This window comes from Bubalus bubalis, chromosome 1 (assembly GCF_019923935.1).
Source record: "Bubalus bubalis isolate 160015118507 breed Murrah chromosome 1, NDDB_SH_1, whole genome shotgun sequence".
In the NCBI taxonomy this organism is placed as follows: domain Eukaryota; kingdom Metazoa; phylum Chordata; class Mammalia; order Artiodactyla; family Bovidae; genus Bubalus; species Bubalus bubalis.
In genome coordinates this window covers 186,551,150-186,576,952 of record NC_059157.1, presented here as the reverse complement: position 1 = coordinate 186,576,952, position 25,803 = coordinate 186,551,150, and the positions used below count along the sequence as shown (strand labels likewise).

At 49.0% G+C, this 25,803-nt stretch overlaps 1 protein-coding gene across 2 annotated transcripts in view; it reads left to right on the top strand.

The window, feature by feature from the left end:
* TMPRSS2 (transmembrane serine protease 2) overlaps positions 1 to 25,803 on the top strand; it is a 45,696-nt gene that overhangs the window by 19,455 nt on the left and 438 nt on the right. For both annotated transcript variants that reach the window (XM_025292133.3, XM_025292134.3), the window contains exons 4-13: positions 1,956 to 2,042; positions 2,732 to 2,845; positions 5,345 to 5,471; positions 6,804 to 6,914; positions 15,727 to 15,770; positions 17,103 to 17,274; positions 18,832 to 19,007; positions 19,701 to 19,796; positions 23,634 to 23,776; positions 23,970 to 24,122. In XM_025292133.3, coding sequence (XP_025147918.3) covers positions 1,956 to 2,042; positions 2,732 to 2,845; positions 5,345 to 5,471; positions 6,804 to 6,914; positions 15,727 to 15,770; positions 17,103 to 17,274; positions 18,832 to 19,007; positions 19,701 to 19,796; positions 23,634 to 23,776; positions 23,970 to 24,122 — 1,223 coding nt within the window. The remainder of the gene's footprint in view (positions 1 to 1,955; positions 2,043 to 2,731; positions 2,846 to 5,344; positions 5,472 to 6,803; positions 6,915 to 15,726; positions 15,771 to 17,102; positions 17,275 to 18,831; positions 19,008 to 19,700; positions 19,797 to 23,633; positions 23,777 to 23,969; positions 24,123 to 25,803) is intronic.

Genomic DNA, 25,803 nt, shown 5'->3' with positions numbered 1-25,803 from the left:
TAAGAGTCGGACACGACTGAGCGACTTCACTTTCACTTTTCACTTTCATGCATTGGAGAAGGAAATGGCAACCCCCTCCAGTGTTCTTGCCTGGAGAATCCCAGGGATGGGGGAGCCTGGTGGGCTGTCGTCTATGGGGTCGTACAGAGTCGGACACGACTGCAGTGATTTGGCAGCAGCAGCAGCAGCAGAGAACACTGGTGACCTTGTCCTACAGCTTGTCTTCTTAGCTGAAATGTGAGCCCAGAGCTCCTGTCCTCAGACCTGAGGGGCAACCCTAGCTCTGTAGATACTCCCACAGTGATAGATCATCCTTCCTTTTCACTGTCCAGCGCAGCAGCCACTGGCCATGTGGGACTATCGAGCAGTTGAATTTACAGAATGATTTAATATTATTTAAAGGGACGGGGGAGCCTGGTGGGCTGCCGTCTATGGGGTCGCACAGAGTCAGACACGACTGAAGCGACTTAGCAGCAGCAGCAGCAGCAACATGAGAATTAATTAAAGTGAAAATAGCCACATGAGGCCGGTGACTGTGAGTCAGTGAGTCAGCGTGACTCTGGCCCATCCATTCCCTAAACTGCCTTGAGGAAGAGGCTTTTTTCTCTCTGCTTTGAGTACCACTGACACGGAGATGAGAGAATGGCTGTGCTTTGTGGCTTGCAGGACCTTAGCTCCCCAACCAGGGGTCAAACCTGGGCCCCCTGCATTGGAAGCTTGGAGTCTTAACCATTGGACAGCCAGGGACGTCCCTGGAGATGACAGTTTGGGGAGTGTTATTATTATTTTGCTTATGCTTGTAATTACTGGAGCAAGGAATATTTCCTTTATTCAACCAATTTTTTACATTCATCATTTTTTGGACTGTCTTAAGACCAAAAGACTATCTTACTTTTTTAAGAGCTTAACTTCAATGTATGTTTGCTTTATATCACAGCTGCCTGCTTTGGTTCTCCAAAAAGTTAACTTTAGTTCAACTCTATGGAAGAAATAAGGCCTCACAGGATATGTTCCTAAAGAGAAAAGTCACTTTTTAAAAATGGAAATATAATTGCTTTACAATGTTGTGTTAGTTTCCGCCGTACGACAATGAGAATCAGCCACAAGTAGACATATGTCCCCTCCCTCGTGGCCCTCACTCTCACCAAGCCCCGCATCCCACCCCTCTAGGTCATCGCAGGGCACCGAGCTGAGCTCCTTGTGCTCGGCAGCAGCTCCCCACCAGCTGTTTCACTCATGCTGGTGCGTATATGTCCATGCTGCTCTCTCCGTTCGTCCCACCCTCCCTTCCCCCACTGTGTCCGCAGGTCTGTTCTCTATGTCTGCATCTCTATTCCTGCCTTGCAGATAGTTTCATCAGCACCATTTTTCTAGATTACATATATATGTTTTAAAATATGATATTTGTTTTCCTCTTTCTGACTTACTTCACACTCTGTATGATAGGCTCTAGGTTCATCTGCCTCACTACAGCTGGCCCAATTTCATTCTCTTTATGGCTGAATAATATTTAAGTGTATAAGTAAGTGAAAGTCTCTCAGTCGTGTCCGACTCTTTGCGACCCCATGGGCTATACAGTCCATGGAATTCTTTATGCCAGAATACTGCGGTGGGTAGCCTTTCCCTTCTCCAGGGGATCTTCCCATCCCAGGGATCAAACCCAGGTCTCCCGCATTGCCGGCAGATTCTTTACCAGCTGAGCCACAAGGGAAACCCAAGAATACTGGAGGGGGTAGCCTATCCCTTCTCCAGGGTCTTCTTCCCAACCCAGGAATCGAACCAGTGTCTCCTGGATTGCAGGCGGATTCTTTACCAACTGAGCTATCAGGGAAGCCCCATTTAAGTGTATACAAAATTATTATTCCTTGATAAGATATACCATAAAAGTAGTGCATGAAATTTGAGAGTCTAAGAAACCAGGTGACTAAGTTGTGTACTCACTTCCTCTCCTGCAGAGACTAAGAAAGCCCTGTGCATCACCTTCACCCTGGTGGCCCTGCTGGCAGGAGCAATCCTTGCTGCCGTCCTCCTCTGGAAGTACAGTAAGTGCTGGCCAGAGCTGAGTTGCATTGTGCTGGTCCTTCAGCAGCCCTGCTGCCTGGACCAGGGGGCCCACCCCCGGCCCCTCATGAAGTTTCCCATCTCTTTCCTCCTGTTTGACTACTAGATGCTTGAATAACCTTTCTTGGAAGCTGCCAGTCTCGTTGGCATACTTCCTCCTCATCTGTGGGTTGTCAAGACCCCATGTCCTTTGTGTGGTATTGACACATGCGGGAGAAGCACGTTGAGTCCACCCTGTGCTTTAGGACCCTGAGTGGGGCCTGGCACTTGTGAGCACCCGCACTTCGGGGGCACACCTGTCTCCTGTGTTTCTCCTGTGTACATGGTGGTGGCTGGAGGCCTTCCCTCCCCAGGGGACTCCTGTACCCACAGCCAGGCCTCCTCCACCAGCCTGGGGCGGGGATCATGGGTCACAGGACTCACCTGTGTGGCGGGGGTGCGGGGAACTGCTGACGTCCCAGGTTAGGGACCCACCTCTGACCGGAAGTAATAAACCTGGGGGATTCACCATTGCTTTGGCCAGCCCCGCTTCCTTTGACATATGCTCTCGGCAAGGACCCATCTCCTCCTTTTAAAATAGAGGGGGACGGCTTGCTGTCTCTTGTCCCGAGGGCTGGGGGTTTCCTTGGTTTCTCAGCCTGATGAGCGTCTCCCTCTGTTTCCCTGCAAGTGGAGGACGAGTGTTCAGGGTTGGAGTGTGGCTCCTCCGGGACCTGTGTCAGCCCCTCTCTCTGGTGCGATGGCATCCTGCACTGCCCCAGTGGCGAGGATGAGAACCACTGCGGTAAGTGGCAGGGCTGCTTGTGAGAGGGGGCCACTTGGCTTGGGCATCAGGTGGCCCCCACAGAGGCCACAGCAAGGCAGGCACACGGTGCCAGGCTTGTATCCCGCACGTCAATCACGCCATCACCGACTCCATTGCTGGAGGCTGAACCTTGCATGCAAACCCAGTTTTCAGGTGACGAAACAGGCTCAGAGGGGGCGAGCTCCCACTGGGAGTCACACAGCCAGGGAATGGGAGACCACAGCCTAGGGCCAGGCCACATTCATGCCCCAGCTGCCACAGGACATGACTAAAACAGCAAACTGTTTAAAATATCAAGTTGGGAGTGGGCTCCGTGTTTTCTAAGCAAGCTGCCTTTCGGGTGGCCTGTGTCCGTTGTCATAGGGTGGACACTGCTGCTGCTTTTATTTTCAATGAATTTTTCAGTAGCTGTGGGCTTCCCAGGTGGTGCTAGTGGTAAAGAATTCACCTCCCAGTGCAGGAGATGCAAGAGGCATGCATTCGGTCCGTGGTTCGGGAAGATCCCCTGGAGAAGGGAAAGGCAACCCACTCCAGTATTCTTGCCTGGAGAATGCCATGGACAGAGGAGCCTAGTGGATTATAGTTCATGGGGGTTGCACAGAGTCAGACACGACTGAGCAACTGAACACAAAGTAGGTGTAGCAGGGAAATGATGCCTGAGGATGAAGGTTGTGCTGATATCTGCTGAAGGCCCTACCCAAAGCCTGAAGCCTGCTGCATGCTCTGGGAGCTGTTAACTTTGAGTGCAAGTGATGCAGACAGAGGCTGTGCTCCACCCCAGAGCTGTCCATCCTTCTGTGGCCATCCTGGGGAGATGGTTCCCTTTTACACCCCAAGTCCAGATCAGGGCACCTGTGTGAGACACTGCTGTCCTGCCCGTGGATTCCTCTGCACTGGGAGTTCCTGGAGTTCTCGCTTACAGGAGAGGATTTGCACTTGGCAGACTCATTCACTCTGCAATGTCCATATAGTGCTTTGCCTTTATGGGTGATAGTATATTTGTCACCATTTTCTTAAGTAAAGTGGAGAGTTTCTGAGGTTGAGCAGACATGGTTACTCTATTGGATGGAATGGTGTCTGATGTTTTAATACCTGTGTCCACTCACGTGTCAATAACTCTAGTAAGACCAACTCATGATGTTGCCTGGAGAGACTTTCTCTTCTTAATGTTGAAGTTGTATTTATTTAAATACTGTTAACAGTTAATGTCTTCAAATAGATCAAAATTCAGGAAGTAGCTAAGGGTATGCAGTGAAAAATCTCACCTACCACTTCACTTACACTCTCACGTGATGTACTCACACACAGTCTCATGCTCACAGATACTAATACATACACTCATACACTGTGAGATTAGAGGACAGGTGCTGGTCTCTGACCCCAGTTCCCAGCACAGGGCTCCTGACACCATGGTGATTTTCAAGTGGTGAGACCACCTGGTGCATCTTTTGTTCTGGTATTTGCTCCTTGACTCCAGCTCCCGACACTGAGCTCCTAAGGCCCTTGTCATTTCCTGGGTGATAGAAGGGTCTTTTGTTCTATGAGGTGATTCTGGGTGGCTCCTGAATGGCTCCTGGGGGCGCTGGTCACCACAAAGACTGAGCCACGGGTAGAAGCTTGGACCTGTCAACCCCTCACGCCCCTGTCTTGAAACTACTTTCTCATCAGAAAACCACTGATCCTTTTACTGTCTCCATGGTTTTGCCTTTTCCCAAGTGTCGTGAGTTGGAATCCTACAGGATGTATGCAGCCTTTTCAGACTGGCTTCTTTCATCACCGACTGACGTGCACTTAAGCTTCCTCCATGTCTCTTCACAGCCTGGTGGCTCATGTCTCTTTAGGGCTGAATCATATTCCACTGTCTGGATGCGCTTACAGTTGGTTTATCCACTCACATGGTGGATGGAATCGCTCACCATGGAAGCATCAGGAAATGAGCTGGTTGCTCCATGGCGGCCTGAGCCTGGATGTCAGGCTCTAAGCAACAACTAACCTGCTTTCCGTCTCCGTAGATTTCTTCCTCCGGATGTTTCATAGAAATGGGGTCCTACGGTGTGTGGACTGTTGCCTGGCCTCTTTCAGTCAGGAGAATATCAATCACGTGTGAACATTCACGCCTGTTGAGTCGAGTCAGTGTTTCATCCCCTTTCGTGGACAAATAACGTTCCATTGTGCACAAGGACTGCATTCTGTGTGTTCCTCCATTGAGGAACGTTTGGATGTTACCCCCTTTAATGTGAATAATGCTCTCATGAACATGTGTGCACGATGTTCATTTTTGTCTGAATACATGTTTTCAGCTCTGTCGGGTGAAGGGCACATTTTGGGAGGAAAGGCTAGATTCTGGGCATATCCTGTGTGTAGCTGGGGAGAGGGAGCCAAGCCCTCCAGAGCCTCTGTGTCCAGGGAGGGTGGGGCTCATGTGAGGACAGGATGAAGGTCATGGTCTCGGACTCACTGGAGCCTCCCTTCCCGCAGTTCGCCTCTATGGACCGAACTTCATCCTTCAGGTGTACTCAGCACAGAGGAAGTCCTGGCACCCTGTGTGCCAGGACGACTGGAGTGAGAGCTACGGGAGGGCGGCCTGCCAGGACATGGGCTACCGGTGAGTTCCTAGCCCCTTGTCCTCCCCGGTGATGGTGACAGGCACAGAAGCATAGAATCAGTGCTTCTCTCTGCCCCTCCCCGGAAGTGCCAGCCCATGGACACCACACACCTCTGTCTTCTTCCCAAAGCTGCCCCAGGGAACCAGCAGGGGAGGGTGTGCCCCACACCCCCAGCCCCACCTGGGCCTCTGTCTGCTCCTGGTTCCTCGGGGCTGTCCAGCGGAGACTCCAGTGCAAGGTGGAAGCCTTGACTCAGCTCGCCTCCTGGGTGGGGGTTGGAGGTGGGGGACCAGAGGGGAGGACTGCGGGGGAGGTCGGAGGGAACAGATCTGTGAGAGCTTCACTGCAGGAGTGCAGGAGGCACTGGGGGCTATTGAACAGAGAGAGCTGATCACTGGATTTATCGGTAAGAGAATACATCCCTCACGTAGCCACTAGAGAAGGTTCCAGCCAGGGGCTCATTGGAGTGCGTCTGCCAGCCTGGCCTTTCAGGGAGAGGCTGGGCCATTTTACTGCCACTGTCTCTTCCTTGGGTGTGTCCCCATGTGACTTCTCTGCAAGTCTAGCCTGTTCACCCTATGCCAGTTTTCAAAATGAATTATCACTGCATAAAAAAGTTGCCATCTTAGCTAGAGAACTACTTCCAAATGCCAATCTCCCCCCTAATAGCACTATGAATGGCTTAGGGATGTCTCATCATGGTTCAGGGTCTACATTTTACCACTGGGAGCATTTCGACGTGTGGTTACATTATATGTTTGGTTACATTCTACGTCCTCACACATCTATATTCTTACTGCTTTATTATCCTGATCCAGATTAGATTTGAAACATGACTGATAGAGGACTTTCCCCTGACACTTCAGGGTTATTGGATGGTTATAACGTGGCATCACTTAATTAGCGGAGAAGACAATGGCACCCCACTCCATTACTCTTGCCTGGAAAATCCCGTGGACAGAGGAGCCTGGTAGGCTGCAGTCCATGGGGTCGCTAAGAGTCAGACACAACTGAGCAACTTCACTTTCACTTTTCACTTTCATGCATTGGAGAAGGAAATGGCAACCCACTCCTGTGTTCTTGCCTGGAGAATCCCAGGGACGAGGGAGCCTGGTGGGCTGCCGTCTATGGGGTCGCACAGAGTTGGACACGACTGAAGCAACTTAGCAGCAGCAGCAGCACTTAATTAGAAGTTGTGTTTTTGTTTTCCAAAATGCTCTTAACCTGCATGTAGTATAAGAGAAGTACTATGATATAGCTATAGCATAGGGTTTGCAAATGCTCGCAGCAAAACTATTATTTTAAGTAAGACTTTCTGTTTTTTTTTTTAGGAATAGTTTTTATTCTAGCCACGGAATAGCAGATGACAGCGGAGCCACAAGCTTTATGAAGCTGAACATAAGTGCCAAAGATATCGATCTCTATAAAAAACTCTACCACAGGTATTTAATTTGCTGATTTCCTTTTCTTAAAAATTTGTTTTATTGAAGTATGGGTGATTTCCAATGTTGTGTTCATCTCCACCAAACAGCAAAGTGACTCAGTTATACAAATATATGCATTCTTTTTCACATTCTTTTCCATGTGGTTTATCACAAGATATTGAACACAGTTCCCCGTGGTAGGCAGTAGGACGTTGTTGTTTATAGCCATCCTATATATAAAGGTTGCATCTGCTAATCCTAAAATTCCAGTCCATCTGCTTTTCCCTCCCCTTGGCAACCACAAGTCTGTGTCTACGTCTGTGAGTCTGTCTGTTTCCTAGGTAAATTCATTTGTTTCATATTTTAGATTCCACATACAAGTGATATCATATGGCATTTGTCTTTCTCTGTCTGGCTTACCTCACCTAGGATGATCATTTCTAGGTCCATCCATGCTCCTGCAAAAGGAATTATTTCATTTTTTCTTGCGGTTGAGTAGTATTCCATTGTATGTATGTACCTCATCTTCTTTATACACTCGTCGATCAGTGGGTATTTAGGCTGCTTTCATGTCTTGACACTGTAAATAATGCTGCAGTGAACACTGTGGGGGGCATGTATCTTTTTGAATTATAGTTTCGTCTGGGTATATGCCCAGGAGCGGGATTGCAGGATAACATGGCACTTTTATTTTTAGTCTTTTGAGGAATTTCAAAATTAATCAAACTAATCACATGGACCACAGCCTTGTCTAACTCAACAAAATTATGAGGCATGCCATGTAGGGCCACCCAAGATGCATGGGTCATGGTGGAGAGGTCTGACAGAATGCGGTCCACTGGAGAAGGGAATGGCAAACCACTTCAGTATTCTTGCCTTGAGAACCCCATGAACAGTATGAAAAGGCAAAAAGATAGGATACTGAAAGAGGAACTCCCCAGGTCAGTAGGTGCCCAATATGCTACTGGAGGAGAGTGGAGAAATAACTCCAGGAAGAATGAAGAGACAGAGTCAAAGCAAAAACAACGCCCAGTTGAGGATGTGACTGGTGATGGAAGTAAAGTCTGATGCTGTAAAGAACACTATTGCATAGGAACCTGGAATGTTAGCTACATGAATCACGGTCAGTTGGGAGTGGTCAAACAGGAGATGGCGGGAGTGAACATCGACATTTTAGGCATCAGTGAACTAAAATGGACTAGAATGGGTGAATTTAACTCAGATGACCACTACTGTGGGCAAGAATCCCTTAGAAGAAATGGAGTAGCCCTCATAGTCAACAAAAGAGTCCAAAATGCAGTACCTGGATGCAGTCTCGAAAAGGACAGAATGGTCTCTGTTCGTTTCCGAGGCAAACCATTCAATATCATAGTAATCCAAGTCTATAGCTCAACCAGTAAAACTGAAGTTGAATGGTTCTATAAAGGTCTGTCTAGTCAAGGCTATGGTTTTTCCTGTGGTCATGTATGGATGTGAGAGTTGGACTGTGAAGAAGGTTGAGCACCGAAGAACTGATGCTTTTGAACTGTGGTGTTGGAGAAGACTCTTGAGAGTCCCTTGGACAAAAGGAGATCCAACCAGTCCATTCTGAAGGAGATCCGCCCTGGGATTTCTTTGGAAGGAATGATGCTAAAGCTGAAACTCCAGTACTTTGGCCACCTCGTGCGAAGAGTTGACTCATTGGAAAAAACTGATGCTGGGAGGGATTGGGGGCAGGAGGAGAAGGGGCCGACAGAGGATGAGATGGCTGGATGGCATCACTGACTCGATGGACGTGAGTCTCAGTGAACTCCGGGAGTTGGTGACGGATAGGGAGGCCTGGCGTGCTGCGATTCATGGGGTCGCAAAGAGTCGGACACGACTGAGCGACTGATCTGATCTGATCTGATGAAGACCTACAAATCTTTCTAGAACTAACACCCAAAAAAGATGTCCATTTCATTATAGGGGACTGGAATGCAAAAGCAGGAAGTCAAGAGATACCTGGAATAACTGGCAAATTTGGCCTTGGAGTATGGAATGAAGCAGGACAAAGGCTAATAGAGTTTTGCCAAGAGAACACACTGTCATAGCAAACACCCTCTTCCAACAACATAAGAGAAGACTCTACACGTGGACATCACCAGATGGTCAACACCGAAATCAGATTGATCAAATTATTTGCAGTCAAAGATGGAGAAACTCTACACAGTCAGCAAAAACAAGACTGGGAGCTGACTGTAGGTCAGATCATGAACTCCTTACTGCCAAATTCAGACTTAAATTGAAGAAAGTAGGGAAAACCACTAGACTATTCCAGTATGACCTGAATCAAATCCTTTACGATTATACAGTGGAAGTGACAAATAGATGTAAGGGATTAGATCTGATAGACAGAGTGCCTGAAGAACTATGGACAGAGGTTTATGACATTGTACAGGAGGCAGTGATTAAGACCATCCCCAAGAAAAAGAAATGCAAAAAGGAAAAATGGCTGTCTGGAGAGGCCTCACAAATAGCTTGAAAAAGAAGAGACGCTAAAGGCAAAGGAGAAAAGGAAAGATATACCCATTTGAATGCAGAGTTCCAAAAAATAGAAAGGAGAGATAAGAAAGCCTTCCTCAGTGATTAGTGCAAAGAAATAGAGGAAAACAATAGAATGGGAAAGACTAGAGATCTCTTCAAGAAAATTAGGGATACCAAGGGAATATTTCATGCAAAGGTGGGCACAATAAAGAACAGAAATGGTATGGACCGAACAGAAGCAGAGGATATTAAGAAGAGGTTGCAAGAATACACAGAAGAACTATACAGAAAAGATCTTCATGACCCAGATGACCACAATGGTGTGATCACCCAGGCAGACATCCTGGAATGTGAAGTCAAGTGGGCCTTAGGAAACATCACTACAAACAAAGCTAGTGGAGGTGATGGAATTCCAGTTGAGCTATTCCAAATCCTAAAAGATGATGCTGTGAAAGTGCTGCACTCAATATGCCAGCAAGTTTAGAAAACTCAGCAGTGGCCACAGGACTGGAAGAGGTCAGTTTTCATTCCAATCCCAAAGAAAGGCAATATCAAAGAATGTTCAAACTATCACACAATTGCACTCATCTCACAGGCTAGCAAAGTAATGCTCAAAATTCTCCAAGCCAGGTTTTAACAATACGTGAAACGTGAACTTGCAGATGTTCAAGCTGAAAAGGCAGAGGAACCAGAAATCAAATTGCCAACATCTGTTGGATCATCGAGAAAGCAAGAGAGTTCCAGAAAACCATCTACTTCTGCTTTATTGACTACACCAAAATCTTTGACTGTGTGGATCACAGCAAACTGTGGAAAATTCTTAAAGAGATGGGAATGCCAGATCACCTTACCTGCCTCCTGAGAAATCTGTATGCAGGTCAAGAAGCAACAGTTAGAACTGGACATGGAACAACAGACTAGTTCCAAATAGGGAAAGGAGTGCGTCAAGGCTGTATATTGTCACCCTGCTTATTTAACTTATATGCAGACTCCATCATGCAAAATGTCATGCTGGATGAAGCACAAGCTGGAATCAGGATTCCTAGGAGAAATATCAATAAACTCAGATATGCAGATGACACCATCCTTATGGCAGAAAGTGAAGAAGAACTAAAGAGCCTCTTGATGAAAGTGAAAGAGGAGAGTGAAAATTTGGCTTAAAACTCAATATTCAGAAAACTAAGATCATGGCATCTGGTCTTATCATTTCATGGCAAATAGATGGGGAAACAGTGAGAAACTTTATTTCTTTGGGCTCCAAAATCACTGCAGATGGTGAGTGCAGCCATGAAATTAAAAGATGCTTACTCCTTGGAAGAAAATCTATGAGCAACCTAGACAGCATATTAAAAAGCAGAGACATTACTTTACCAACAAAGGTCCGTCTAGTCAAAGCTATGGTTTTTCCAGTAGTCATGTATGGATGTGTGAGTTGGACTATAAAGAAAGCTGAGCACTGAAGAATTGATGTTTTTGAACTGTGGTGTTGGAGAAGACTCTTGAGAGTCCCTTGGACTGCAAGGAGATTCAACCAGTCCATTCTAAAGGAAATCAGTCCTGAATATTCATTGGAAGGATTGATGTTGAAGCTGAAACTCCAATACTTTGGCCACCTGATGGGAAGAACTGACTCATTGGAAGAGACCCTGATACTGGGAAAGATTGAAGGTGGGAGGAGAAGGGGACAACAGAGGATGAGATGATTGGATGGCATCACTGACTTGATGGACATTAATTTGAGCAAGCTCCAGGAGTTGGTGATGGACAGGGAAGCCTGGCCTGCTGCAGGCCATGGGGTCACAAAGAGTCAAACACGACTGAGTGACTGAACTAAATTGAACTGAGGAATCACCCGACCGTTCTCCATAGTGGCTGCACCAACTTACATTCCCCCTGACGGTGTAGGAAGGTTCCCTTTTCTCCACAACCCGTCCAGCATTTGTTATTTGGAGGCTTTTTAATGATGGCCCTTCTGACCAGTGTGAGGGGATACCTCATTGTTGTTTTGATTTGCATTTCTCTAATAATTAGTGATGTTGAACATCTTTTCATGGGTGTGTTGGGCATGGTTGTTTCTTTTTTCCTTTCAAAAACTGCAAATGAGTAGGAGATGTCTGGGAGAATCACCATTAGAGTCTGATTTCTCTCTTGCTGGTGAGAGTTTGTCTGAGTTCCTCACAGGGAGGAGATTGGACTCTAAGTAGGGCCCATCACTCTGAGAAGCTCTGGGTTCATTCTAGGGAGGCGTTCGTGCTAAGTCTCTTCAGTCGTGTTTAACTCTTTGGAGCCCACAATACTCCTCTGTCTATGGGGTTCTCTAGGCAAGAATACTGGAGTGGGTTGCCATTCCTCCCCCATGGAATCTTCTCGACCCAGGGATCAAACCCACGTCTCCTGCATTGCTGGTAGGTTCTTTACCATCAGCGCCACCTTGGGAAGCAGCTGTGGTCTGCTGGCCACCTGTGTGTGCCCTCTGCCCTCCGGGGTATTGGGTAACATCACAAAATGAAGATTCCTCTTTCCCGATTTTCTTCTCTCTGCAGACACTAGAGACGCATCTTAGCATGTATCAGGGTGTGTGTCTAGGAGTCCAGAAGAATGTCTCGTGGTCCCCACTGGGGTGACCAAGTCATCCTGGTTTTCACAGGACCCTGCTGGTTTCACACTGGAAACTCTGATTCCCAGAGGTCCTCTCAGCCCAGGCAGTGGGGAAGGTTGGTCCCCCAGCCCCAGCCGTGGAGTCAGAGGATGCTGTGTGAGGGGTGGGCCTGGGAGCTAGTGGCTACTCCAGTACGCCAGTGTTTCCTGTACCTGGAGGCCAACTTGCAGTGCTGGGAAGGTCGCAGTGTGTCCAGTGGGTGGACATGAACCTGAGTTGGTCCCACGGTTGATGGTTTGACTAGTTAGGAGGGCGGGGGAGAGGGCTAGGCTTAGGCTACTCAGTTTGTGTTGCATATGTTTAAAATGTTTGCAGTCTTCCTAGAATCATTCATGCTGGTGTTATTTAGTCACTGAGTCGTGTCTGACTCTTTGGCGACCACATGGACTGTAGCCCTCCAGCCTCCTCTGTCCATGGAATTTTCCAGGCAAGAATACTGGAGAGGATTTCCATGCCCTCCTCCAGAGGGATCTTCTCGGCCCAAGGACCAAACCGGGGTCTCCCGCATTGCAGGCAGATTCTTTACCACCGAGCCACCAGGGAGTATAGAATACTGTTATCCAAATGGAATGTTCTTGCATGTAAAAGACACACAGCATACAGTTTCCTCAGCTCCCAGTTCCCCATCACTCATGCAAACCATGCCGTCCCCTCCCTGCTGGCCAGGTGCCAGGTGCTGTGTTTAGGGAAAGAAGGACAAGTCAAGCTTCCCCCTCCTTTTCTGTGAGTGGGAGACTGAAGCAGGTTTGTGTTACTGGTGGCCCGGGGGGCTGACTTCTGCCCGGGGCACCTGAGCCTGAACGTCCCCAAGAATGTGACAGGCTGAGCCTAGGAGGAAGGGTGCCCATGACCAGGTGTGGCCATCAAAACAGCAGGCCGTGGTTTGCCCCTCCTGAGAAGCTAAACACAGCTGCCTGGGCTCTTTGTGAATACGTCTCTTTGTCTTGCTGGTTACTTGGAACCAGGGCTGAGCAAGGGAGGGAAGGCTGCCACCTGTGATAACTCGTAAGATGGCTTCAGACTTTGGAGGAAAGAAGAGGCCATTGCCTGGAACAGGGTACCCTGTATGCTCGTCAGGGGGTGGGAGGACTTCTTTCCTGTTTGCTTTCAGATGTAGCACTTTGATACTTGAACCTTGGGCTCCTGGTAGGGCTCGTTGAGTGACTGCTTCATGCCCTGATGCTGTGTTGTTCTTCAGTCACTTAGTCGTGTCTGACTCTTTGTGACCCCATGGACTGCAGCATGCCAGCCTTCCCCGTCTTTCACCATCTCTCCGAGTTTGCTCAAACTCATGTCCATTGAGTTGGTGATGCCATTCAACCATCTCCTTCTCTGTTGCCCCCTTCTCCTCCTGCCTTCAATCCTTCCCAGCATCAGGGTCTGATGGCTGCACAGTGTGCCTCCACACAGGGAGAATGACCTGATGATACTTAGAAAACACCCGCTGTTAATGGGAGCATGTCTTCTCTTGGCATCTAGTGTTACCCGGCCAGAGACCACCAAGGCACACCTTGTCTTGGAACCATGGGTGTCTCAGTGGGAGTGTGTTAGAAGGGACTTATAATTGGATGTGGGCTTGTATTGAGTCATTTGGGGAAGGTTCCAGGAAACTAGGCTTGGCCATGGGTTGGATGCTGTCCAGAAATGAGGGTGATTCTATAGTTGGTACCTCAATGCTTTTTTGTCAGAAGGTGGGTTGGCATGAAGCCAGGCTACTGCTGGGATTGGCAAAGAAGCACAGTCACTCATGCCAGCCAGCAGAGGGGGCTGTTGGTCACTGTGCGGTTTGGACCAGGTTCATGGGATGAATTACAAGCTGGAATCAAGAATGCGGGGAGAAATATCAACAACCTCAGATATGCAGATGATATGACTCTAATGGCAGAAAGTGAAGAGGAACTAAAGGGCCTCTTGATGAGGGTGAAAGAGGAGAGTGAAAAAGCTGGCTTAAAAGTCAACATTTAAAAAACAAAGGTCGTGGCATCTGGTCCTATCACTTTATGGCAAATAGATGGGGAAAAACTTGAAACAATGATAGATTTTATTTTCTTGGGTTCCAAAATCACTATAGATGGTGACTGCAGCCTTGAAATTCAAAGACGCTTGCTCCTTTGAAGGAAAGCTATGACCAATCTAGATAGCATTTTAAAAAGCAGAGGCATCATTTTGCGGACAAAGGTCCGTATAGTCAAGGTTATGGTTTTTCCAGTAGTCATGTACAGACATGAGAGCTAGACCATAAAGAAGGCTGGGTGCCAAAAAATTGATGCTTTTGAATTGTGGCACTGGAGAAAACTCTTGAGAGTCCCTTGGACAGCAAGATCAAACCAGTCAATCCTAAAGGAAATCAACCCTGCGTATTCACTGGAAGGACTGATGCTGAAGATGCAATACTTTGGCCAGCTGATGCAAAAAGCCAACTCATTGGAAAAGACTCATCAGAGAAGAGATTGAGGGCAGGTGGAGAAGGAGTGACAGAGGATGAGATGGCTGGATGGCGTCATCAACATAATGGACATGAGTCTGGGCAAACTCCAGGAGATAGTGAGGGACAGGGAAGCCTGGCGTGCTGTAGTCCATGGAGTCGCAGAGTGGGATGTGACTGAGCGACTGAACAACGACATGGGATTGTGTGACGGGTGTGCCTGTGTCCTGCTCTGTAACACTGATCTGGCCCCACATGAACTGATTATGTTCAAAAGAACCTCGCCAGCTTCAAGCACCTGGACGTCAGCACTGCTTTTCTTCTCGACGTGTCAGGAGAACATTCAGGACATAGTGTTTTTCAGGTCTACTATATCTTTCTACTTTTCTATTCATTCTATTAATTTTTGAGAGTTTGATATTGAAATTCCAACGAAAAATCTTTATCTACTTAAAAATAATTGTAGTGTATAGTGGAATGATATGTAACTGTGTTCCGTATTTTCCAAATCTGCTGTAAATGTGTTATCATACTTCCATAATTTAAAAAATAAAAAAGGAAAGAAAAAAAAAAGGAACATTGCCAGCTTCAAATACCTGGGCATCAATGCTACTTCTCTTTTCAACATGTTGGAGAAAATTCAGTGTACGATGGAATGCACTGGTTAGTTCTTTTTCATCTGTAACCTGGAATGTTTGCCTCCCAAGGAGTAACTCTTCTTCCGTTCCCAGGCAAATGGTTGTGTAGTTTTCTGTGCAGTTCATATAAAGCAGTTACAAGAAGCTGGAAATTTACAAAAGTCTTCCTTACAAAATTAAAGGATGATTTTAAACTCCAAGAAAAAAAAATAACAGCTGATATGATGTGTGCTTTGACTTGACATGATTGAATGACTAACATACACACACACGCAATGTGTGATTATCTTCACAGCCACCTTTGGTACTATTATTAGCCCATTCTGTTGATGGGGAAATCAAGGCACAGAGAGCTTAAGTGCCTTGCCCAAGGTCACACAGCTTGGATTTTAACCCTCCAGTTTGACTTGGTGTCCACTCTTTACTACTGTCCCCTATGTATGTAGGTTTACTTTCTCTATTCATGTCTTCAATTGCAAACTCTTCTATATCTAAAGAAGCAGGGAGTGAGAACATTGGAAGAAAATATTTATTTCTAAGTATTTTGAGAATCAAGTGTCTTGATTGTTATAGTGACCAGAATTTCCCCCTCTTCTTTTGCAGTGATGTCTGTTCTTCAAAAACAGTGGTTTCTTTACGCTGTATAGGTAAGTGATTCTTGGTTTTCTGTTTTGTGTTTCTAAAATGGGATACATTTTGGTATCCCATTTGATACCAAATTCAAATGGTATCAAATTTGATACCTTACTGAAATGTATCCCAGTGTGTCTTTGGGGGACTTGGAGATAGAAGGTGAAGTAACGGGTCAGGACAAGCCCAGTACCCTGCCCAGGGGTTCCCGTTCTTGAATCTGGATACACTTTAGATACCTACTGCTTTGGTCCAAGAACCAGCTGTCCCCTGAGGATAGAAAAGCTCCAGAGACAGACAATGTGGCCCTCTCTGTGGTGTCCACATTGTGGGGCTGGAGACCCATGGGTGTCCCCATTCCAGCGTTTGGACTACTTATGGTTTCCAACCTTTTCGGGCTTCCCTGGTGGCTCAGACAGTAAAGAATCTGCCTGCACTGCAGAAGACCTGAGTTCAATCCCTCTGTCAGGAAGATCCCTTGGAGAAGGAAATGGCAACCCACTCCAGTATTCTTGCCTGGAAAATTCCATGGACAGAGGAACCTGATGGGCTACAATCCATGGAGTCACAAAGAGTTAGACATGACATAACACTGTCACATTTTCCAAACCTTTTATGGGTGAGGAGGATACTGTCCCTGAGCTCCCTTCTCTGGTATGGCCCCATCCTCTTCCCGTATGGGTCTCGGGCCTGAAGCTTGGATTCCCAGTTTGAACAGGGGAAGCTAGCAGTCGCTCCGGGGTGAACACCATTCCCCAGTGGTCCTGGCAGTAACTTCCCACACAGGTTGGTTCAAGCTTCTTTAGATACCAGGAGAGCATGGTGCCTGCCCTGCCCTCCTGCCCACGCCGTCCACCTTGTGATGGTTTGAGAGCAGTGCATAGGAGAAAAGCCCTCCTTAGCTTTGTTCAGGAATCTTAGGGTCTCTGAGCATTCAAGGGGGTTCCAGGGCCTTTGTTATCTGCCCTGCTACATGGGTATTTGGGAGATACTGATGGAATCACACAAGTGCCAAGCAACAGGTGGCATCCAGGCTATCAGAAGTGGTGCTTCCTGGGGGTGGCAGTGGGGGTGGGGTGGTTGCTGGAGGAGTGTCCTCTGGCCCCGCACCCCAGCCGAAAGAGACCAGGCGGCGTTTTCCAAAGTCAGAGCCCAAAGAAACAGGAACAAGAGGAGATCACGGTCACCCTGCAGCCAGGCCGGAACCTTGGGATGGGAACTGTCTGGGCACACAGTGTGGCAGGTGTCCGGGAGAAGCGGGAAGGAGGGTGGCAAAGGGCGTAGTGGAATTGGGTGGGGGCGACCCTGCTTTGCTCACTGGCCAGCTGCACTGTGCTTGTCGCTCTCAGAATGCGGGGTCTCCGTGAAGACGAGCCGCCAGAGCCGGATCGTGGGGGGATCGAATGCTTACTCGGGCGAATGGCCCTGGCAGGTTAGCCTGCACGTGCAGGGCATCCACGTCTGTGGGGGCTCCATCATCACCCCGGAGTGGATCGTGACAGCCGCGCACTGTGTAGAGGAGTAAGTCTCGAGGAGGTGGGGCCTGAGAAAGGGGGCGTGGCCTGAGGGAAGGGGCGGAACCAGAGGAGTAGGGGGCGGAGCCTGGGCTTCTGAGATGGCTCTGCCAGAGGCCTTGAGCAAAGTCCCTGACTCCTGCAGGCTCCGGTTTCCTTGGGGACAACTGGGGCTTCTAAGGGCGCCTCGCTGGCGTCACAGGGAGGGTCAGATGACTTGTGAAGCACGTGAAACTGTGGCCAACACATCCCATAGCGTGTGTTCATCGCTTTGAGTCAGCACAGGGATGCAGTGTAAGGTTGGGGTTATGCTATGATCAGAAGGAATTCCAGTCCACAGTCTTCTCAGCTCGGTCCTATCCTTCCTGAGGCTGCTGCCCTCTCGACAGGTTTGGGCTCCCTGGGTACTCGTCCCCAGAGAGACACTCAGAGAAACTTGGAGACACTCAAACCTCAGGCTGTCCTGCCGGAAGGTTCTCTGTGATCCATTAAGCAGCCTGGGCCCCAGAGATGCCCATACAGATGGGTGTGGAGAGGTGAGGGTGGCCATCATTTATAGTGTTAGCTTTTGTAGACAATACTGTTCTTCCTCCTTTTTTCTTAAGCAAGGAATTTTTTTGGTCACATGGATATTTTGAAAAACCCTTACTCATGGGAGCTATTTGTCATGTTTAGAGTGAGGCTGGGCCTGACTTGGCTGTTCCCTGGCTGATTAGCCTGAGACAGTTCACCCCAGGTGTCTGACAGTAGTGTCTGCACCTGTAAGTCAGGTGTGCTGTTTCGAGGGTTGTTGTGAAGGTTGAAGGAAGGAGTGTGTATAACTCAGGAGTGTCCCTTCCTTCTACCCACCAGATTCCATGGGCTCTAAGACTTGGGATTTTCTTAGAAGGGAAGCACCCAAAAGAAGGTAGTGCCTGGGTGGTTATTAGACTCAGAGTCTACTCCCTGGTACACATTTCTTAAGCACCTACTGTGTGCCAGGAGATGTCTAGTATATAAAGATAAGTAAGACCCAGTCATGCTGGAAATAAGGTTTCAAACCTCAGGGAGATGTTTAGATTCAAAAATAAGTTGGGCTTCCCAGGTGGCGCTAGTGGTAAAGAACCTGCCTGCTAATGCAGGAAACTTAAGAGACATGGGTTTGATCCCTGGGTCAGGAAGATCCCCTGGAGGAGGGCAGGGCAACCCACTCCAGTATGCTTGCCCGGACAATTCCATGGACAGAGGAGCATTGCAGGCTATAGTCTATAGGGTCACAAAGAGTCAGACATGACTGAAGCGACTTAGCACACAGGCGTATGTGTTCTTGGAATTGCGAGGGTTTGCAGGCTGGTGCAGAAATACGGGAGGAAAATGATTCACTGATGAAGCCAAGGAGAGGGGTGTGGGAGGGTGAGGCTGCGTAAGATGGGGAGAGAGAAGAGCCTGAGACTACCTGGCCATTCTGGTGTGGCTTCTGACAAGTCATGTCACCTCGGGGGCTGATGACTTCTGAGAACTGTGGAATGCGTGTTGTGTGTTTGCCGTTCTTACATGCTGAGCGGTGTTCCTCTCTGTCTTCCAGACCTCTTAACAATCCCAAGATCTGGGTGGCCTTTGCGGGAATCTTGAAACAGTCTTACATGTTCTATGGAAGTGGATACCGAGTAGCAAAAGTGATTTCCCACCCAAATTATGATTCCAAGACCAAGAACAATGACATCGCTCTAATGAAGCTGCAGAGGCCTCTGACTTTCAACGGTGCGTACCTGTGTTCCAGCAGCCCAGGGTGTGTGAACAGTTTGGACCAAATCTTAAGAGGTTGACTGGAAATAAAAAGTGCTGTGAAGACTGGATGGAGGAAATGTGCATTGAGCTACAGTGTGCAGGGCTGGGGGAGGGGATGACTGCTAGAAGAGGGTTTCCAGAGGCTGAGCCACCCCAAAATGTGCCTGTGGCCACTGAGCGATGCGGTCACCACCGCGTTTTTCCTCCACCACACGGTGACAACTTAGCACACATGCACATCTATAAAAGTCATTTCATAATCAGGGTCTGGTCAGTGACAGTTGACACTGTGCCTTTAATTATAATACACTGATCAGTTACCTTCATCATGATCAGTTTAGTCTGTAGTTGATACAGCCCTGCCGTGCCCAGTGTCAACTATTTGCATCACAGGACTGTTGACTGTTGACCTTCAGCTGTTGACTGTTGACCTTCAGTTTTCCCAAACCCTAACTTCCAGAGATGAACTTCTTGTCTCTTAGAAAAACGGTCGTGGCAGGGAGAGGAAGAGGATGCTGGGCACATTGGAATCTAGAAGGCTCCTTGGGCCACAGGGTGGTGGTCCCAGGCCCAGTGCATGCACACGGGAAGGTCCAGGTGGAGACCATCACCCGAGGCCTTCAGTTAGACCAGACCCGCTCATGGTGTTTTCTTTTCATGAAACAGACAAAGTGAAGCCAGTGTGTCTACCCAATCCAGGCATGATGCTGGAGCCAACTCAGTCCTGCTGGATTTCCGGGTGGGGGGCCACCTACGAGAAAGGTGAGTCTCCCCGCCCAGGGTCTGTAGGTCCCATGAATCAGAGCATGGGTTCAGAAGTGGGAGATCTAGGTTTTGATCCTGGTTCTACCACTGAATGATTGGATGATTTTTGGGTGATTCACCCAGGCTATTTGCCTCAGGTTCTCTACATGTTAGATGGGAAAATCCTACCTGCCCTACCTACCACAGTGCCCTGATTAAGGTCAAATGCAAAGACTTCCCTAGTGGTCCAATGGTTAAAACTTCATTTTCCAGTGCAAGGGTTGTGGGTTCAATCCCTCATCAGGTAGCTAAGATCCCACATGCCTCGTGGTCAAAAAACCAAACATAAAGCAGAAACAATACTGTAACAGATTCAATAAAGGCTTTTTAAAAACTGGTCCACATCAAAAAATTAATTAAACAAATCAAGTGGAACAGTGAGTGGAAACTGCGTTTTGGAGTGTAGAGGGCACCTAAACATGAGAGGCACATGGCCCACCGTGTTCAAGTCACAGAGTCATTAACGGGCTGCCTGGAAGTCTGCCAGCCTTTGATGCTGAGGATAATGGTCTCAGTGAGGATGGGCCTGGGTGACTGGCAGTGACTGGCTGCAAGTCATCAAAGCCTAGTCCTCCTGCCCTGACCACACAGAGGGGAAGAGGCTCTAGACTCTCCTGACGCAGGCTGGCCCTGCTGCCTTCAGTTATAATTTGGTTTCATCTCTGATAACCTTTTTCAAATGAAGAGATCCAGGCTGTTTCCTTTATATGGAGCATTGGATGTGCTTCAGTTCAGTTCAGTCACTCAGTCCTGTCTGACTCTTTGCAACCCCATGGACTGCAGCACACCAGGCTTCCCTGTCCATCACCAATTGCCAGGGCTTGCTCAAACTCACGTCCCTTGAGTTGGTGATGCCATCCAACGTCTCATCCTCTGTCGTCCCCTTCTCCTCCTGCCCTCAATCTTTCCCAGCATCAGGGTCTTTTCTAAGGAGTCAGTTCTTCACATCAGGTGGCCAAAGTATTGGAGCTTCAGCTTCAGCATCAGTCCTTCCAATGAATATTCAGGACTGATTTCCTTTAGAATTAACTGGTTTGATTGACTCTCAAGAGTCTTCTCCAATACCACTGTTCAAAAGCATCAGTTCTTCCATGCTCAGCTTTCTTTATAGTCCAATTATCACATCCATACATAACTACTGGAAAAACCATATCTTTAACTAGACGGACCTTTGTTGGCAAAGTAACGTCTCTGCTTTTTAATACGCTATCTAGGGTGGTCATAGCATTTCTCCCAAAGAGCAAGTGTCTTTTAATTTCATGGCTGCATTCACCATCTGCAGTGATTTTGGAGCCCCCCAAAATAGTCTCTCACTGTTTCCATTGTTTGTCCATCTATTTGCCTTGAAGTGATGGGACTGGATGCCATGATCTTGGTTTTCTGAATGTTGAGTTTTAAGCCAACCTTTTCACTTTCCTTTTTCACTTTGATCAAGAGGCTCTTTAGTTCTTCTTCACTTTCTGCCATAAGGGTGGTGTCATCTGCATATCTGAGGTTTTTGATATTTCTCCCGGCAATCTTGATTCCAGCTTGTGCTTCTTCCAGCCCAGCATTTCTCATGATGTACTCTGCATATAAGTTAAATAAGCAGGGTGACAGTAGACAGCCTTGACGTACTCCTTTTCCTATTTGGAACCAGTCTGTTGTTCCATGTCCAGTTCTAACTGTTTCTTCTTGACTTGCATACAGATTTCTCAGGAGGCAGATAGGGTGGTTTGGTATTCCCATCTCTTTCAGAATTTTCCACAGTTTATTGTGATCCACACAGTCAAAGTCTTTGGCGTAGTCAATAAAGCAGAATTAAATGTTTTTCTGGAACTCTGTTGCTTTTTCAATGATCCAAAGAAGGTTGGCAATTTGATCTCTGGTTCCTTTGCCTTTTCTAAATCCAACTCGAACATCTGCAAGTTCATGGTTCATGCACTGTTTAAGCTTGGCTTGGAGAATTTTGAGCATTACTTTGCTAGCGTGTGCAATGAGTGCAATTGTGTGATAGTTTGAGCATTCTTTGGCATTGCCTTTCTTTGGAATTGGAATGAAAACTGACCTTTTCCAGTCCTGTGGCCACTGCTGAGTGTGTGGATGTGCTTAGTGGTACGTTTATATTAATGTATTGTTTACATCCTTCCAGAAGTATTTAGGGAACACCTACAAGGAATTCTTTAAAGCAGGGGTCTCAAACCTCAGGCCATGGGCTGGTGCTAGTCAGTGCTCTGTTAGGAATCAGGCCACACAGGAGGAGGTGAGCAGCGGGTGAGCAAGCAAAGCTTCATCGTATTTATAGCTGCTCCCCATTGCTTTCATTACCACATTATCACAATGTTCTAATAATAGAAACAAAGTGCACAATAAATAATGCACTTGAATCATCCTGAAACCATCCCCCCCCCCCCACCTCCCTGGTCCATGGAAAAACTACCTTCTACGAAACTGGCCCCTGGTGCCAGGAAGGTTGGGGACCACTGGTTTAAAGCGAGGTGAATAGTACACGGGTGGATCGACTTAGAGAAAGAAGGGAGATGGCAGCTGGGCTGAGTATCTTGGCATTCGGACGAGAGAAGCTCCTGGGTTGATCCTTCCAGTTGTGAGCAAGTTTCTTCAGCAGCCAAGACCAAAGGAAAAGTCAGCCATGATCTGTGGGGCACCTTCCAAGGGCTGGGAGAGCAACAGTGAGCAAACTAAAACAAAACCTCTGCCTGCAGGAGCTTCACATTCTCCTATGGGCGCTGGGGTGCCGATTGTGCTCAGATAGGAAATGAGAAACTAGGTGCTTTCAAACAATGGAGGCTTGTCACGGTGAGGGGTGGTCAGGGAGGGCTTCCCGGAAGAGGGGACATTTGAGCTGAAATCAGCATGACAAGGCTGTCTTAGGAACAGAAGGGCCAGTGTGGCCAGGGCGTGATGAACCAGGGGCGAGGGGGCAGTCTGGAGTCAGGTTGCATAGGGTATTGTAGGCTATGACGCTAGCACTGGCCGCTAATCCAAGTGGGCCAGGGAGCTGCTAGGGAGTGACATGGTTGGACGGCTAAGTAGGGACTCACAGAAAAGGTGACAGCATGGTGAGGGGACCACTGCCACATCCTGCGAGACAAGAAGGTGGCCAGACCAGGGAGGTGGGTGTGGGGGTAGGGGCAGAGCCACCAAATCTGTTGATGGATGGAGTGTCACGGGACAGTGAGCAGTCTCAGGGGGCCTGCTTCGTGCTTGTGATCTGAGCCCCATGGTGGGGCATGGGGCCACTTCCCGAGTTGAGGTGGCTCAAGTGGCGTGGCTTAAGGTGGAGGAGGAGCACTCCAGGAGAGGCTCTGCTTCAGCCCCCAAGCCCACAGAGCCTAGAAAACCTCTGTGTAGCAGGTGGGTGATGGAGACAGCACAGACCTGCAAGTGATTGGAGGTCTGCGCATGCAGGGAGCGAGGGCAGGCAGTCAGGAGTGGAGCAGCGCGTGGGCTTGAGAAAGGTTAGGGTGCTTGAGATGGAAACACAGGAGCTCCTGGTGTCAGCCTGGGAACTGTCCAGAGGAGAGAGAGCGATGGAGGAGGAGAAGCGATCCCAGGGACCACGTGGCTGGGCCATGAGCAGGTGACTCTGGGACACAGTTGGAGCTTAGTCCTCAGCCCAGAGGCAGGTAGTCCTCCCCAAACACAATCTAGAGCCGCTTTAAACACACGCCCCAGCAGTTGAAAGGTACCTGGGTTCCCCAGGAGCCGGCTTGGGAGGAGTGGCGTGACTGTATGTCCACGTGTCCAGGAGGGAGACCAGGCTTCCTGTGAGAGCTATGCTGTCTTTTGTTGCAGGGAAGACCTCGGATGACCTGAACGCGGCCAAGGTGCACCTCATTGAGCCCCGGACGTGCAACAGCAAGTACATGTACGACAACCTCATCACACCCGCCATGATCTGCGCAGGCTACCTGCAGGGCACCGTCGACTCCTGCCAGGTGATGCCCAGCTGGGCCTTGCCCGGCTCCCACCCGGCCCATGCAGTACATCCCTCCCCTACCTGGGACCCAGGGTTGGAGGAGACCCAGAGACTCTCCCGTCACCCCGCTGAGCCCTCATCCCACCTTCTTGCCCTCTGGCCTGTGTGGCTTGTGGATTGACTTCTGTTCTATAACCTGCTGTGTCCCTCAGGGTGACAGTGGAGGTCCTCTGGTCACACTGAAGAGCAGTGTCTGGTGGCTGATCGGAGACACGAGCTGGGGGTCAGGCTGTGCCAAGGCGTACCGACCGGGAGTGTACGGGAACGTGACAGTGTTCACAGACTGGATCTATCAACAAATGAGGGTACCCTTTCCATCCTCCTGATCGGCTCCCCACGTCACTGTGTCAGAGCCCGGGGGTCTAGGAGGTGTGGTCCTGTGACAGGTGGCGCCCTTCCCCATACGCGTTTGGATGAAAACTTCTGGGGCCCAGCTTTGCAGGGTCCAGGGTTACCTGTGATGGGCTTGCTTCTGGCTCTAATAGCTCCATTCACCTACTCGGATGTCATTGCATCAGACTTCTGGGGATGGGCAGAAAGCAGAGCGAGGCTGCCAGGCGTGATTCGGGCCTATCCTTCTCTGGGCTGTCACGGGCACCCAGGGGAGCAGCTGGGGTCTCTGGTACAAAGAGAGGGCATGAGAAGGGAAAGATCCCAGGGGTTCCCGGCGCCCCTGCTGCCTCTGGCTTCTGGCCGGGTTCATGATACTCAGTGGGGCCCAGTCTTGGGTTCTGTCCAGAGATCCTGGGTGAGGACCAGATGTCTGTCCATCGCAGGGGCCTTGGGACTGGGCAGTGCTCACAGATTTTGGCTCCTTCCAGGGCCAGGTTCTAGGTGAAAGTGCTGTCTCCCTCAAGTCTCCAAAGGTGCCCAGGTGCCAGGAGATGGGGCAGAAGCCAAGGGCAGTGCCTGGTGAGGCATGGCCTGCGTCTCTCCTGAGCCAAAACCTAAGACCTAACACCTTCAAGTGACTCGGGGCCCAGCCAGTCCCCGCCCCGCAAAGGGCCGAGTTCTGGAAATTCATGACCCCCACTGTCCCACTGAGGACTTGCATGATGCAGGGAAGCTGGGAGGGGGTCCTGGGGAGACTGGCGGGGGAGGTGCGGCAGGCCATGGGGTGAGTGTCCCTCCAGGATGAGAGAGTGAAGAGCACCGTGTGTCTAGGCAATGCTGGTGGTTCAGCAGCGGGAAGTGGGGGCGCTGGATGACAACAGAGGCGGTGGGGTAGAAAGCAGGACTACGTAGACCCTGGATGACTTTCAGTGGCTAAGGTCATGCTTGGTTGGCCCAGAGATGCCTGTGTCCCAGCGGTGCTGAGTGATGGGAGCCCCCCAACATCCCGGCCCCTCCTGTCCCTGGGCCTTTGCACATACCATTCTCCTCCATTGTCAGTCTAACCCAACCTTCATGCTGTAGAAAAAAATATCCCTTTGTCTTATTTTTAAAATCACTTATTTATTTAATTCTTGGCTGTGCTGGGTCTTTATCGCTGCACAGACATTCTCTCATTGTGGTGACCGGGGGTTACTCTCTAGTGGTGTGAGCAGGCTTCTCATCGCAGTGGCTTCTCTTATAGGGGGGTTTCCCAGGCGACGCTAGTGGTTATGAACCTGCCTGCCAGTGCAGGGAGACGTAAGAGACTTGAATTCGATCCCTGAGTTGGGAAGATCCCCTGGAGGAGGGCACAGCAACCCACTCCAGTATTCTTGCCTGGAGAATCCCATGGATAGAGGAGCCTGGCGGGCTTCGGTCCATGAGGTCACAAAGAATCCGGCATAACTGAAGCAATGTAGCATGCACTCTTGTTGTGGAGCACAGGCTCTAGATCCCAGGCTCAGTGGTTGTGGTACATGGGCTTAATTGCTCCGAAGCATGGGGTATCTTCCTGGATCAGGGATAGAACCTGTGTCTCCTGTGTTGGCAGGTGGACTCTTTACACTGAGCCACCAGGGAAGCCCTCCCTGTCAATTAGGGGAAAAATAATTT